The sequence below is a fragment of the Tachypleus tridentatus genome, chromosome 9, assembly GCF_004210375.1.
Source record: "Tachypleus tridentatus isolate NWPU-2018 chromosome 9, ASM421037v1, whole genome shotgun sequence".
NCBI lineage: Eukaryota > Metazoa > Arthropoda > Merostomata > Xiphosura > Limulidae > Tachypleus > Tachypleus tridentatus.
Window position 1 is genome coordinate 108,810,713 of NC_134833.1, and position 17,188 is coordinate 108,827,900.

The following is a 17,188-nucleotide window of genomic DNA, read 5'->3' on the forward strand; positions in this document are numbered from 1 at the left end:
AACATTTTGTTACAAAACAAATAAACAAAATGACAGTGTGTTTTAAAGAAATTGCTTTAGGTTGCACCTTATTATTTTCAAAATAAGATTTATACGGTATTTTACCCTTTACTTGCATATGATTTAACTGAATAACTAATAATATCGATTTAAACTATGTCACGAAAATGCCCAGGTTTTTAATTTTTAATAGTTTGATTTTCGCTAACTTTTAATTCCATATGTATTTATTATATCATTAGTGTAATATATTTCGAATACAACGATCAAAGAGAGTCAATAACGTTAAAAACATTTCAAATAAATGACTTTTATTGTTATTATTTTATTTCTTATAAATGAACAACAATTTAATATCACGCATCACTTGGAGATAAAAGTTTTGCAAAAAAAGTAAAAATGGATCAAAGTTATTTTTGTAAATAATTTCTAAGAGAAAAACATGACAAAACTATAACAAATTGAGATAAAATATCATAACAGAAACATAATCCCTATTTACAAATTGTTATTGTGAGAATTTCGTTCTTTATTTTTACTGGCTACTGAAAAATGAGAGTACCATTTTTTTACGAATTATTGGACTGGCATAGCTTGTGGTTAGGGAGGTAAGTGGACGACCATAATCACATGCTCGGTCTTTCAGTCGTGGGAAACGTTATAATTTGATCGTCACTTCCACTGATCATTGTTAAGAGGATAGCCAAAAAGTTGGCGGTGGATGGTGCTGACCGTTTGAATAGCAGCCTTCTTTCTAACCTATCACTTTAAAATTAAGGAAGGCAAATGCATACAGCTTTCGCGTAGATTTGCGCGAACTTTAATAGATAAACAGAAAATACGAATTATTAACAAATAAAAAATGTAATCTTAACCTTTGTCTTTATAAACGTTAAACTTATTTGCTTTTTTTCATTTTTCCTTCGTAAAGAGGAATAAATTTTTGGAAAAGGTACTGCTAAAAAGTTAAATGATATTTTCCCAGCTATAATTGTTCTGATGCTTGCATTAGTAAGTTTGATTTGTCGAAACCCTAATAAGGCGAACAGAAAAATGATGTACGTACGTCATTGCAGTTAAATGTATTGCTTTAAAATCAGTTTGGTTTCGAAACTAAGAAACAAAGGTTGTAAAACGAACCAAAAATACGATTGTATATCTTATAGATATTTACTAAAATAGTACTCTTTTCAAAAACATATACAATATTTACAGTATCTGTTATTACACTTCCATAAACCTGTTCGATGTAGTATACTGTCATGTTTGTCTATTGTGGCACCAAATTTTAAAACAAATGTATCTATCGTTTTAGGTACAAGCGATCCGTATGTGAGAGTATTTTTACTCCCAGACAAAAAACACAAGCTGGAGACAAAAGTGAAACATAGAACTTTAAATCCTCGGTGGAATGAAACTTTCTACTTTGAAGGTGAGCGTGTGTTTTCTTATGGCCCGGCATGGCCAAGCATGTTAAGGCGTGCGACTCGTAATCTGAGGGTCGTGGGTTCGCATCCTCGTCGCGCCAAACATGCTCACCCTTTCAGCCGTGAGAGCGTTATAATGTGACGGTCAATCCCGCTATTCGTTGGTAAATTAAAAAACAAACAAACAAATAAAAGTGTTTTCTTATAGGAAAGCCACATTGGGCTATCTCCAGAGTCCATTGAAGGTGAGCGTGTGTTTTCTTATAGAAAAGCAACATTGGGCTATCTTCTGAGTCCATTAAAGGTGAGCGTGTGTTTTCTTATAGAAAAGCCACATTGGGCTATCTCCTGAGTCCATTGAAGGTGCGCGTGTGTTTTCTTATAGAAAAGCCACATTGGGCTATCTCCTGAGTCCATTGAAAATGAATGTGTGTTTTCTTATAGGAAAGTCACATTGGCTATCTCCTGAGTCCATTGAAGGTGAGCGTGTGTTTTCCTATAAGAAAGTCAAATTGGGCTATCTCCTGAGTCCATTGAAGGTGAGCGTGTGTTTTCTTATAGGAAAGCCTCATTGGACTATCTCCTGAGTATATTGAAGGTGAGCGTGTGTTTTCTTATAGGAAAGCCACATTGAGCTACCTCCTGAGTCCATTGAAAGTGGGCGTGTGTTTTCTTATAGAAAAGCCACATTGGGCTATCTCCTTAGTCCATTGAAAATGAAAGTGTGTTTTCTTATAGGAAAGGTATATTGGGCTATCTCCTGAGTCCATTGAAAGTGAGCGTGTGTTTTCTTATAGAAAAGCCACATTGGGCTATCTCCTGAGTCCATTGAAGGTGAGCGTGTGTTTTCTTATAGAAAACCACATTGGGCTATCTCCTGAGTTCATTGAAAGTGAGCGTGTGTTTTCTTATAGGAAAGCCACCTTGGGCTATCTCCTGAGTCCATTGAAGGTGAGCATGTGTTTTCGTATAGGAAAGTCACATTGGCTATCTCCTGAGTCCATTAAAGGTGAGCGTGTGTTTTCTTATAGAAAAGCCACATTGTGCTATCTCCTGAGTCCATTGAAGGTGAGCATGTGTTTTCTTATAGGAAAGTCACATTGGCTATCTCCTGAGTCCATTGAAGGTGAGCGTGTGTTTTCTTATAGGAAAGCCACATTGGACTATATCCTGAGTCCATTGAAGGTGAGCGTGTGTTTTCTTATAGGAGAGCCACATTGGGCTATCTCCTGAGTCCATTGAAAGTGAGCGTGTGTTTTCTTATAGGAAAGCCACATTGGACTATCTCCTGAGTCCATTGAAGGTGAGCATGTGTTTTCTTATAGAAAAGCCACATTGTGCTATCTCCTGAGTCCATTGAAGGTGAGCGTGTGTTTTCTTATAAGAAAGTCAAATTGGGCTATCTCCCGAGTCCATTGAAGGTGAGCGTGTGTTTTCTCATAGGAAAGCCATATTGGGCTATCTCCTGAGTCCATTGAAGGTGAGCGTGTGTTTTCTTATAGGAAAGCCACATTGGACTATCTCCTGAGTCCATTGAAAGTGAGCGTGTGTTTTCTTATAGGAAAGCCACCTTGGGCTATCTCCTGAGTCCATTGAAGGTGAGCGTGTGTTTTCTTATAGGAAAGCTTCATTGGATTATCTCCTGAGTGTATTGAAGGTGAGCCTGTGTTTTTTTTATAGAATAGCCACATTGGGCTATCTCCTGAGTTTATTGAAGGTGAGCGTGTAAACTACTCTCGTTGAAAATTTTGAGTCTCGCTTTTTATTTTTTAACATTGTGTACATTAACGTACTTCAGAATCCTAAATGAATATTTGTCTTTAGATCTGAAAACTTTGTTATTGTTATTTTATAATTCTATAGAAATTGAGTTAGAAGATAAGAATGGGATCATATAAAAACAAGGATTAATACAAAGAAATTAGACTAAGAACACAAAAAAATCAGATTTTTATTGTTAAGTTGGCCTTCAAAATATATTGAGCCAAAAATATTACGTTTACTGTGATACAAGTGAGAAAAATGAGAGTAAACAAAGAGCATTTCTTCAGTAATCTGGTGGTTAAATGTAATGTGTGAGTCGCTAGTTCCAATCTCACTTATAATGAGCGCTTCATTCCACTTTTCCTTAGCAAAAGAGTAACCCAGTAATTGAGGGAAGGTGGTGTTGGCTACCTGCTTCCTTCTTGTCCATGACTTATAAATTAGGGACAGCTAACGAAGGTTATCTTTGGGTTGCATTGAGTAAAATTCCAAAATCAACACCTATAAATGAACAAGGTTACCCTATAATCCAATAATAACATCACTATTAATGAGTTTTATTTTATTTTAGTTATAGCGTATTTGACGACAGGTATGCAGCACTGTGAAACAAGAACACAGAGATCGTACAGGTAACAGAACCAGCACTTAAGATGGGAATATTTGAAGAAATATTAGTTAACGTCTTGTTTAGATGTGGCTCAGTGTAAACATTTCCAACAAACACTGAGAATTATGCGTAAAAATAAACTTGAAACTTTTTAATAAATATGTTTTGACCTAAAGATAGAAACATAATATTTCTCGAAAGATTGTAATTTAATGTGAGGTATAAGTACTTTAATGTATGATATTAACTTGGACGTTACCAGTGTTGACAAGTTAATCATATTATATGCTGTTTTTACACAATAACTTAAATATATAAGTTACATGAGCACTAAATCATTTCCCTACCAACCAAGTAAAAGTTATTATCACTCATGAGTTGTCCTTCATGTTTTAAAATTACCCGTGTCCAGGAATTTAATATCAAACCAATTTACAATGCCTTTGAGAACCATAAGTTATGAAAGAAATTTTAGTTTTTCGAATACGGTGTGTTTAGTGCCTGAGGGCTATAAATCCCAGGTACATTCTATACTGGTATGTAGTTGCTCTTTTCAAGAACATTTTTGAAATCTCACCTATGCAGACGAATGTTAATTACTTAGAAAACTGGCTGAACCGAAATGTTCTGTACAAATCCCACAAATCTTAGCATAATTTTCAGAATTCAAGGTCTTGAAGTTTATAAGTTTTTTTTTAATAATTGCTTTTAGAACTTTATTGTATTATGATCATTATGCATTCAAATCTTTTTGCATAAAACAAAATACATAATCAGTCCTTCAGTCACGAATAAACAACTGTAATTTTTACATGTTCGTTATAATTGTTTTACCTGTATTTTTCTCTTAACTATGAGACTGTGGTGCTTATCTCAAAGTGAAGTTTTAGTTCTGAACACTTAACTGGTTATTTATACCTTTGTTTCTATAGGATTTCCACTTTACAAGCTCCAAAGGTCCATTCTTTATTTTCATGTGTTCGACTATGACCGCTTTAGTCGGGACGATCCTATTGGTGATGTGTATGTTCCATTAAGTCAAGTCGATCTTACTCAAAAACCAATATTTTGGAAATCCATCAAACCAGCGGAAGATTCGAAGGTGAGGGTAAATATGTAATAATTACCTATTCTACCGTTTACCTGTTAGGCTGTCATATCCCCTTACGTTAGAGATCTTTTTAGAAACGTAGAAAGAATATAATTACAGAATAAAGTCCGAATACTGTTCTGACTTTACAATACAAACAGAGGAAATACACTCACAACCACCTTAGAACAAAATAAAAAGGAAAAAGAACCATTTACAAAATTCATTATTAATACATATTCCAATATATTGAAAAAACATAACGACTAACAAAGCTTAAAATTCAGGAGCATGATAAACGTACAAGACTTGAAGAGTAGATAATAACAGAAAAAAAAGATCATACGATAAAATGGAATAATTACAAAGTAAGAAGATATGAACCGTACACGAGCAACCAAAACGTAGAGTAAGAATTAACCAGAGACACAGTATTGAAACTAACTAAGCTAGAAAGAAAGATGAACTTTTGGCCAGCTCTAGAGTATAACCACAGCTGTTCCAGGTTCTGAAATGTCGCTATTCTTATGTTTCTGAACAGATCTAGACGTCTATTTCACAAGAAAACTGGCAGCTTCATAATTTGTTCAGATCAAAAGAAATAAGCACTGAAAAGTGTTAACATATTTTTCTACCTAATAAAGAGGCAGAACATGTAATAAACAAATGGGAACCGGCACAAAATAAACTTTCACTGGTATTTATTAACCTGCATTAAAGTTTGACAATTGAAGCAATATACTAAAATTTTTAAAATGTCGTTTACTGATGAATCGTCTTCCACATACTCTAGGACATCTAGGTTGCACATTATGATTTAAGGGCAAGAAAAGACGGGAATTTAAAATAAGGAAATGATGTAGTGGTATGAAACATTATACGTTTGTCTTGATGGCATCCACTGACAGCTGCGGTTCGAATTTATTAAAACGGATGATTTAAGGGCTCACGAGGCAAATAAAGGACATGAATTGAAGGAATATCGTAGTGGTCTAAGTTATACATCTGTGTTGACAGTTTACCCTACTAGTTGGGCTTAGAACCCTTCTGCAGATATAAACTTTATTTTTATTAATTTTTTGAAAAGATAATCAAAACAAAAATATAATTATGTCTTTTTAGAACATTTTACCTGTAGAAAATAGTGCAGTCAGACTAAAATGGCCAGCTATCTAAATATATGTAAAAATGGAGCTAGGTTATAAATGAAAGATTATACTTAATGTAGCAATGTTAAAATGGTGAACTGAAGAGCAGAAGCTTAGTTCTCCTTTTTTAGTTTAATTCAAACGGACATCAATGTGAAAATAAAAGGGAAGTAAGCATGTTGAATTTGTTCTTGTTTAACTCCTTTATAAAAGTATATAATATATATTTTTTTATCTACTAAAAATCTCGATTGTTATTCACGTTACATAAAGTCTGATTTATAAGCACGTTTATCTTTGTATATTTATATTAATATAAATAAATATATATATATAATAAGTCGTTTAATCGATCACTAACGAACGGTATTTCTTCTTAAATTCTTTGAGTCTCTGAAAGTACAATGATATATGTTTATCTTGTGTTCCAGTTAGGGGAAATTCTAGTGACCTTGCTGTATGTCCCTAGAACTAGTGAGCTAACACTTACTCTTGTCAAAGCAAGGAATCTTAAGTCAAAAGATATCAACGGTTCTTCAGGTAAGTTTAATTTTGTAAAACATCAAAAATATACTAATTTCCCTGACTTTTCTAGTTTTTTTTAAATATAAACAAAAGTAAACCTTTTGATATTGTGCAATAAGCATATGTTTATGTACACGTACAACTGGATATAGTTAAAATGAGCTGAAATTATTTGCAAGACACTGATACTTTGTTTTTCATTTGCACCTGTTTCATGTTTCAATATTTATTTCTTCCTCTTTATAACCAATATTTTAACTTAATGAGAGAAGTCTGGAATATTTAAAATTTTTGCAGTCAATTTTGAAGCAACAGTTAAAAGAAACTAATTGTTGTTTATTACTGTTTGTTTGTTTTTCGAAATATAATATTTTTAAGAACGACTCAAGATTCTTACTTCAAATTTAAAATTCATTGCATTTGAACTATACATTTTTAAGAAAAGTTTTGTTCAGTTATGAAAGTATTAGTTTTCTTATTTGTATATCTGTACTTCACTTTTAAAAAATGTTCTGCTCTGAGTAATAGCTGAGAATATAATAATTTCACTAGATGTGAATGAAAAAAAATTAATATTAATGATAATTATTCAAAACGTATTCCGTTTTTGTTAGTAGCCATAAATCAGTACACCGATCTTTAAACTCCTGATCTTGGTTTACCAGATCCTTACGTCAAAGTGTGGCTGCATCGTGGCGATAAACGAGTGGAGAAAAAGAAGACCCAGGTCCATAGGCGAACGTTGAACCCCGCTTTTAACAGCACTTTCCAGTTTATTGTTCCCTGGGAACACATCCGAGAAACTTTTCTTTCAGTAGCTGTTATGGACTTCGATACCGTTGGACGGAACGAACTCATAGGAAAGGTCATCCTATCTTCTCGGAGTGGACCCATGGAGTCTAAACATTGGTGTGATATGCTGACAAAAGCCAGAACTGCTGTATCTCAATGGCATAGGTTGAAGACATTGTGAAGGTTGGCTGAGTGAGCCTTAGAAAGCTGTTTAGTTATTCCGTCTTCAACAATCCAGGGTTTCAACTCCCCAGGGAAAAAAATAAAAACAGGATGCTATTCGTGAGCCTATCTCTAGTTTTTGATGTTCGTATCGTAGAACATATGATAGACGGAAAATATATGTAAACATGGGCATGTTTCTGGAGTCTGTTGTGATATTCATAGTTTTAGAACATGTGTAAGAGTTATTCATCCACAAAATTCAGTGTTATAATGTGGTAAAAACGATATTAACGTTTACACGTTGGTAATGTTCTTTGTAAATTGTGCATTTAGTGTTCTGAAAGCTGATTTTAATTATAACAAAATCTGAAGATTCTAAATTTCCAAAGAGTTGAAGGCAACAAAAAATTTTAAAGATTGAATTTTGATAACTAAACAGTTGTAGTTTAACTCTAAATCATTCAGAAATTATGAAAAAATAACTTGATAGCAAATTAATTAGACATGTATTTACTTAAGTAAACGTAGATGTCTTATCGTGAACTCTTTCAAAACAGTTGAAGGATATGGCTTGGAGGTATGAAACTTGGGTTTCTTTCCAGACATCAGGATTTTCTTAATATTTTGTTCAAAAAAGACCACATTAGCTGAAGGTAATTTGAAATACTTTCACTTCTACGTTTTATAAAATCATTTGATAAATGGTTTTATTTTGTTTGTGCTTTTGAAGCTCAAATACGTATGTTGTATTTTTTCAAGTTCAGAAAAGAAACTATTTTACACAAATCTTCTGAAATTTAATAAGATTAATAATTTTATAAACACCTGTTGAACTGATCATGTTATACATACATAACATGTATAACATGTTATACATCCATAACATTATATATACAGTATATATATGTATATATATACACACACACTATGGCAAATAATTATGGATATGGTGAAGTAACTTGGTATAATAGGCAAATCACTATGGAAACGACACCATTTATTGTGTGAAAATGAACTGCACTAAAGTACATTCAGGCGTTAATAACTTACACTCTGGTTGTAATCCAACCAATCAGAAAGTGTTACATGAGTATAAAGTTGATAAAATCCGCATAACTGGCAGAGTACAGATTATTGTTCTGACCGACGAGGGATACTTCATGTGAAAATTCAGTGAGGACTCCACTTTTCAAAAGAAACTACATTCTGAAAAGGGTTCTTGAAGCTACAATTGCTAATAATAAAAAATAATCGAGGTAGAAAAAAAAAGGTAAAACTGATGTTGCGTATTTCAGAGTATGTTCTATAGGGAATAGATGGCAGTCAAGTACAGATCTTGTAACAACCTTTCACTTAATACAAGTTAGTTCGATATTAGTAAGACTAAAATCAGCACGATCTGGTTTCATTAGGAATGTAGCTGCTTGAAAACAACTACTAATCAAGAGGATAGAATGGGCATCAGATCAGACATAGTAGAATGAGCAAATCTTATTAGGTAAAGTAAGAAAGCTAGAAAACTTTTTATTATTTAAGTGTTTTGTTAAATAGCTATCAGTTTGTCTGAGCCACAGGAATAACTTATGGTGTTATTGTAAAACATAAAACAGTATCCTAAGATACATGTTATCAAAGATGTTTACTTAAAGGTCATTGAGAAAGAAACACTAAATACCATTTAATTAATCGTCAGTTCATTTATGTCAGTTAGATCATTAATTATACGAAATGGAAAATGTATTGGCTGTGTCGTACAGTGAATAATGTATTCTGTGTATATTTATTAATATGGTAATGTTTCTGGAGTGTTTGTATCGTAAAGTACGCATTAAAATGGAAAATAAAATGTTGTAAGTTACATGGTTACTATAAATTGGTGTGAATAGTCGTTTCAAATCAAATTTTTCATTTAAATAGAAAAGAAAAATCCATTTTCAGAAGATGTAGATACATCTAAGTGAAATCTACTACTTCAAATGTGACAAAATGATGGTACTAAGAGTAAAATTCAATTAATATTTTAATTGATGGATTTTAACTTTGTTTGGAATAACATTTGACCTACATAGAATTATCCTAACTACTAGCAAGAAAAATCTTGCTTTGTAGCCTAAACCGACTGTAATAGTGGCAAGAAGAGTTCAGGATGGTTTTCTTTATTGGTTGTTTTAACGTAGCTTTGATGGAACACTTATTTTATGTTTCTTCTACAACATAATAAAGGTGTCTCTGGAAACATATTGTCAAAATAATCTAACAACAAATGATTTGTTTGATGTTTTGGGCATTTGAATACAGCATAATAAAAAAAAACAAATTGATGGGGTATATAAGAGGTATGTAAACGTTTAGTCGATTTAATCGAAAACTGCTTGTGATGTCAGATTTTCCTTTTACAGATTATTCTCTCTTGAATTGTCATATCAATTTAGCGAAGTTTTTAGTGGCTCAGAGTAACAGATGTTTAGCTAGAATTTATTGGGGTTCGAGATTATGTCGAGGTTAAGTTTTGGAAGAAATATAACGAATATATTTCGTAACAGTAAATTAAATTAAAGCGTGAAATTGAAAATCTTATTGTTCTCACTACAAACTAAGAGTAGAAATGAACACAGTATTATATAGAAATACAGAAAATCTTATTGTTCTCACTACAAACTAAGAGTAGAAATGAACACAGTATTATATAGAAATACAGAAAATCTTATTGTTCTCACTACAAACTAAGAATAGAAATGAACACAGTATTATATAGAAATACAGAAAATCTTATTGTTCTCACTACAAACTAAAAGTAGAAATGAACACAGTATTATATAGAAATACAGAGAATCTTATTGTTCTCACTACAAACTAAGAGTAGAAATGAACACAGTATTATATGGAAATACAGAAAATCTTATTGTTCTCACTACAAACTAAGAGTAGGAATCAACACAGTGTTATATAGAAATACAGAAGATCTTATTGTTCTCACTGCACACTAAGAGTAGAAATGAACACAGTATTATATAGAAATACAGAGAATCTTATTGTTCTCACTACAAACTAAGAGTAGAAATGAACACAGTATTATATGGAAATACAGAAAATCTTATTGTTATTACTACAAACTAAGAGTAGAAATGAACACAGTATTATATGGAAATACAGAAAATTTTATTGTTCTCACTGCAAACTAAGAGTGGAAATGAACACAGTATTATATAGAAATACAGAAAATCTTATTGTTCTCACTACAAACTCAGAGTAGAAATGAACACAGTATTATATAGAAATACAGAAAATCTTATTGTTCTCACTACAAACTAAGAGTAGAAATGAACACAGTATTATATAGAAATACAGAAAATCTTATTGTTCTCACTACAAACTAAGAATAGAAATGAACACAGTATTATATAGAAATACAGAAAACCTTATTGTTCTCACTACAAACTAAAAGTAGAAATGAACACAGTATTATATAGAAATACAGAAAATCTTATTGTTCTCACTACAAACTAAGAGTAGAAATGAACACAGTATTATATGGAAATACAGAAAATCTTATTGTTCTCACTGCAAACTAAGAGTAGGAATCAACACAGTGTTATATAGAAATACAGAAAATCTTATTGTTCTCACTGCAAACTAAGAGTAGAAATGAACACAGTATTATATAGAAATACAGAAAATCTTATTGTTCTCACTACAAACTAAGAGTAGAAATGAACACAGTATTATATGGAAATACAGAAAATCTTATTGTTCTCACTGCAAACTAAGAGTAGAAATGAACACAGTATTATATAGAAATACAGAAAATCTTATTGTTCTCACTGCAAACTAAGAGTGGAAATGAACACAGTATTATATAGAAATACAGAAAATCTTATTGTTCTCACTGCAAACTAAGAGTAGGAATCAACACAGTGTTATATAGAAATACAGAAAATCTTATTGTTCTCACTGCAAACTAAGAGTAGAAATGAACACAGTATTATATAGAAATACAGAAAATCTTATTGTTCTCACTACAAACTAAGAGTAGAAATGAATACAGTATTATATAGAAATACAGAAAATCTTATTGTTCTTACTACAAACTAAGAGTAGAAATGAACACAGTATTATATAGAAATACAGAAAATCTTATTGTTCTCACTGCAAACTAAGAGAAGGAATTAACACAGTGTTATATAGAAATACAAAAAATCTTATTGTTCTCACTGCAAACTAAGAGTAGGAATCAACACAGTGTTATATAGAAATACAGAAAATCTTATTGTTCTCACTACAAACTAAGAGTAGAAATGAACACAGTATTATATAGAAATACAGAAAATCTTATTGTTATTACTACAAACTAAGAGTAGAAATGAACACAGTATTATATGGAAATACAGAGAATCTTATTGTTCTCACTGCAAACTAAGAGTAAAAATGAACACAGTATTATATAGAAATACAGAAAATCTTATTGTTCTCACTGCAAACTAAGAGTAGGAATCAACACAGTGTGATATAGAAATACAGAAAATCTTATTGTTCTCACTGCAAATTAAGAGTAGGAATCAACACAGTGTTATATAGAAATACAGAAGATCTTATTGTTCTCACTGCACACTAAGAGTAGAAATGAACACAGTATTATATAGAAATACAGAGAATCTTATTGTTCTCACTACAAACTAAGAGTAGAAATGAACACAGTATTATATGGAAATACAGAAAATCTTATTGTTATTACTACAAACTAAGAGTAGAAATGAACACAGTATTATATGGAAATACAGAAAATCTTATTGTTCTCACTGCAAACTAATAGTGGAAATGAACACAGTATTATATAGAAATACAGAAAATCTTATTGTTCTCACTGCAAACTAAGAGTAGGAATCAACACAGTATTATATAGAAATACAGAAAAGGGATAAAAAATAATTGCAAATATCCTAGTAGACAAAAACCGAAGTTGTATGACATGGTAGAGATAGACGAACTGAGAATGAGTTAAAATATATTGGTGCATTATTTGAGAAAGGTTTAAGTTAATCAAGGGGAAACAACTTTCTACTTATTGTTATCAGATCAGTGTTCCCCCCGCTAGTAGAGCGGTAAGTCTACGGATTCAAAACTCTAAAATCAGGGGTTCGATTTTCCTCGGTGGGCTCATCAGATAGCCCGATGTGGCTTTGTTATAAGAAAAACATAGTCAGATCAGAGAAAGTCCTCGTTTGATGCTCACACAGGAATTTCGGATAGAAGAAAATGTGACCATAAGTTAGTGATTATAGAGATTTTTACTGATGGTATGATCCGCAATTTTCTTAATATTTTAATAAAAATCTCCTAGTTTTTGATAGTTTTAGTACAGAATTTAATACAATGTTTTCTTCTCTTATAGATGGATTGATGAAAATTATAAAAAAATTGAGGCTAATGAGATATTACTTCATTGATTTAAAATGTTTCTAACATAATTAATTACCTAAGATGGAGATCAAATACATTTTTGTATCTGAAGATATACCACGCTACTTAATATAGGTTATAAAATGTTATTAAAGATTTAAACGACTGATTACATAAACCTCTTTTTTTAAATGTCAAATGGGATGTATTTTACAAATGAATGTGCTACAGATACATATATATGTAAAAACGGCTGGTTTGAGTTGAGAACATTTTTTTTTATTTAGAGGAGCGAACAACGTTTCGACCTTTTTCGGTCATCGTCAGGTTCACAAAGAAAGAAAGAGGTAACTGATCGATAGTTCACCATATGTTTGAAGGGAGTTGTGTAACTGAGTATAGGAATGTAGAGGGCGTGCTTAGATGTTTGATTATATTTATTAATATAGGTATAAAGGTGTTCTTTTGTATTGCTTATTTTGGGCTTGAGTTGTTGTATAAGTAAGGCTTCTCTAACTTTGCGTTTGTTTATGTTTGTTTCTTTATTTAGTATTTGGGTGTTTTCTATGTTTATGTTGTAGTTATTTGATTTGCAGTGTTCGAAAACGTGTGAAGGTGACTTTTTGTGTTCTTTGAATCTGGTTTCCATTTTTCTACTTGTTTCTCCAATATAGAAGTCGTGGCGCTTATCACATTGTATTTTATAAATAATGTTGGTGTTGTGTTTGTCAGTATAGTTTTTACACAGTACAGACCTTAGTTTTGTGCTTGGTTTTTGAATACATTTGGTATTAACTGGAATGTCATAATTTGTTACTAGTTTTTGCCAAATATTGGTTATTTTTCTGCTGATGTCGGGAATATATGGTATGCAGCAGTATATGGTTTCGTGATTTTCTAATTCGTGGGATATATTTACTTATGTTGGTTGGTTTTGCTTTCTGTCTTGGTGTATGGTATAATGTTTTCTACGGTTTGTGGAGGAAACTTATCGATGTTGATAAAGTATTGTTTTATTTTGTCTAATTCGTCGTTAATTTTATCTGGTGAGCATAGTTTTATGGCTGTGTTTATTTGGTTACTTAGTGTGTTGAGTTTTTGTTTTGTTTCACGTGCTGGATCCCAAGGAATGTATAGTCTAGTATGGGTGATTTTTCGGTGGATTTCTGTTTTAAATTGTGTATCGGTTCTTGTAATTTTGAGGTTAAGAAATCATATTCCATTGCTTTCTTCTTGTTCACATGTGAAGTTAATGTTGGGATGTATAGAGTTAATGCGATTGAAAAAATTAACTGTGTGTTCTGTAGGTCTGAATCCAGCAATCGTGTCGTCCACATATCTGTACCAATATAGTAGTGGATGTAATGCTGTGTTAATTACTTGTGTTTCAACTTGTGTCATAAAAATATTGGCTAGAACTGGTGATACTGGGTTACTCATGCTTAAGCCATTTGTTTGTTTATAGTTGTGGTTGTTGAACACGAAGTTTGTCTTCATCGTAGTGAATTCTATGAGGGTTGCTAACTGGTCGCTAGGAATGTCTATTGATGGGTTAGGGTCTCGGATATAGAGTTCTAAGGCTATCTTGCAGGTTTTAGCGGTTGGGAGTTCTGTAAAGAGGGATATAACATCAAAGCTGGCCACTAAGGCTTTATGATTAAGTTGATTAAGATTACACTTAAAATCAAAAGAGTCTTTGATGAATGAGCTGGCTGATGTTACGTATTTGGAGAATGTTCATGCTATATATTTACCAAGATTGTAATTAAACGATTCTTATGTGGACATTATTGGTCGTAATGGACAATCTGGTTTATGAGGTTTGGGGATGCCGTATATTTGTGGTGTACGTGAGTCTGTCTTGCGTAGGTAGGAATAAAGTGTTTGTGAAATTGTGTTGGCTTTTTTTACTATTAGTAGTATTTTGTTTAGTTGCGTTTCGTTTGTCTTTGTTGGATTTGTGTGCATTGGTTTAAATAAAGGATGAAAAAAAAATTAGTGTTTAATTACGGGAACACAAGTGACGCGATTAAAGGTATAGAAAGTGTCGAAAATATTTTTTCTCATTATGTATTTTTGATAAACGACGTGTTAGAAACACACAGTGAAAGAAAATTATTTCTTGGGTTACATAGATAACGTAATAAAAATGATAAATTTAAAAAAATTCTCTAGTATTAAGTTTGGAGGAGTGACATGGTTAAATATTCAATACATATAAGAGATGAAACAAATTTCTACAATATGTATACTAAACGATCATGTATGGGAGACCTAAGCTATAACACTGAGTTATGCAAATTGTTTGACATTTTGTTTTGACAAATAAAAGTACAATTAGTTGCCATGTGATACAAAATTCAGTTTTATCTACGTCAAAATGATTAAAATTGATGAATAGACATATATTGTTTTCCTTCATTATTATAGGTCATGAGTGTCATATAACTTATCCACGTACTAGGCATAACTCAGTAGTTAGCGTGTCTTTTTGTTAGATGAGGGCCCATGGTTCGCATACTGCTCACACATTGGGACCATGTGTGTGTGTTATAAGAGTAACGATCAGACAGAACTATTCGATTAGAATAGTCCAAGAGTTGGCGATGGATGTTTTATTAACTACATTAAATTTGTTTTTTTTTTCTTAGTCTATCAATTTAAAATAAAAGACGGGCATTTCAAATATTCAATACATCTAAATGAATAGTCTTCTGTCATGTCTTTGTACATCATTATATAACTTTTCGTGTATTCGTTTGCCCATATGATTAGGTTTAGTATTTTTTTTAAGTTAACAAAGTTGAATTTTTGAATACAAATAAGTAAAACTTTTATACATGTAAGTGTGTTCCTGTTTACAAAACGTGTTCTTGCCATTGGCTTTTATATTAACGAAAAGGGATTTTATGTCATCATCAAATGTTAGAAGCGAACTATACATTGCTTGAAGACAAGATGCTGCGTCATTTGTGAGCTTTTCACTATGGAAACAACACGCTTTCTTTATTAACTTGTATATCCGGAGATGTCTTCATACTGAATGGCTTATGACAAAGAAAATTAGATTGAGCTAACGTGTTTATTTTCTGTGATCTTCAGAACGTGACACAATGTCTTTGGCGCTCGTACGTTCTGTACTTTGCTTTAGTGTAGTTCATCTTTTATTAAACACGAAACGTCGTGTCTCTGAGAATGTTATCTTGAAAGCAACAACATTAAAGAAAAATAGAAAACTTAATGGTTATGCGCATCTCACTTCTGTCTAAAGAGCTGTTGAAGCTCTTTATTTTAAGCTACAACCTATAATGTCACTTATACAAAAAAATATTGCGCCTGTTTTTATTTTATACACAGAAGTTCCAGTAGCCGAACTGCTCGATGTATTTGGACATAATCACCACATACATATATCGCTCGTAACTGGCTGTCTGTGAAGTTCTATTATTACTGAAGTTCGCTGGTATACATAGTTGCGCGTAAGTAATACTGTTTTACACAAAAACAGACATTCCAAGATCACGTCTAACTTATATTTCACAAAACTTTCGTGATTTCAACATAATTACGTGAACACTTTTCAAAACAGTTTAAAAGTCATTAAATAAACTGTTACTTCACAAAATGATAAATATAATTACTATAACATTTAAGCTGATTTTTGGGCATGTCGTACAAAAACAACACAATTTATTAAATTTTCATTTAACTCATGAGAACATTTCTTATAGAAAGGTTGCAGAGTATGGTGTTGCAGCATCTTAGATAAGTGTTTCTGATTTTATTATTAAAACCAATGGTTTTGACTTCAAATCAGAATGTCAACTTTTATTTAGAACTATTTTCATAGTACCTAGGATGATCTTTTCCTCGTTTAAGAAGATTAATAGACACTGTGTTATTATTATAAATGCTGTCTTATGAACTAATGGGAAAATTTTGTCTCCATGAAAGGAAGTTTAAAACGTTTATTACATATTTAGTTTTAGTAATTATAGCACTAAGTAAAAACTCACACCGAGCAAGTTTTATTAATATTTAGAGCGTTTTAATAGGCATGGTTGAAGTTAATGTTCTAAACCATTTTTTCTGTCATTTTAGGTTTAATAGTTTTATAAGTCTTCACTTTGTACAGTACAGGACATTCAACAAGGTACTTAATTTATCATTATTTTTGCGATAAGAGGTTAGTGCTTCTAATAAGTTTACACTACTGCCTTTTCGAGTTATGTTTCTAAGGAAACATTTGTTTCTACCCATTTTGCGGGTG

The 17,188-nt window shown here is 31.9% G+C and overlaps 1 protein-coding gene across 1 annotated transcript in view; it reads left to right on the forward strand.

Annotated features, from left to right (window-relative positions):
- The window catches only part of LOC143227448 (synaptotagmin-7-like), a 19,313-nt gene extending 9,976 nt beyond the window's left edge, over positions 1 to 9,337 (forward strand). Inside the window, exons 2-5 of the mRNA XM_076458895.1 lie at positions 1,316 to 1,432; positions 4,734 to 4,903; positions 6,471 to 6,579; positions 7,230 to 9,337. Of these exons, the coding sequence (XP_076315010.1) occupies positions 1,316 to 1,432; positions 4,734 to 4,903; positions 6,471 to 6,579; positions 7,230 to 7,537 (704 nt within the window). The 3' untranslated portion in view covers positions 7,538 to 9,337. The remainder of the gene's footprint in view (positions 1 to 1,315; positions 1,433 to 4,733; positions 4,904 to 6,470; positions 6,580 to 7,229) is intronic.
- Positions 9,338 to 17,188: the final 7,851 nt, after the last annotated feature.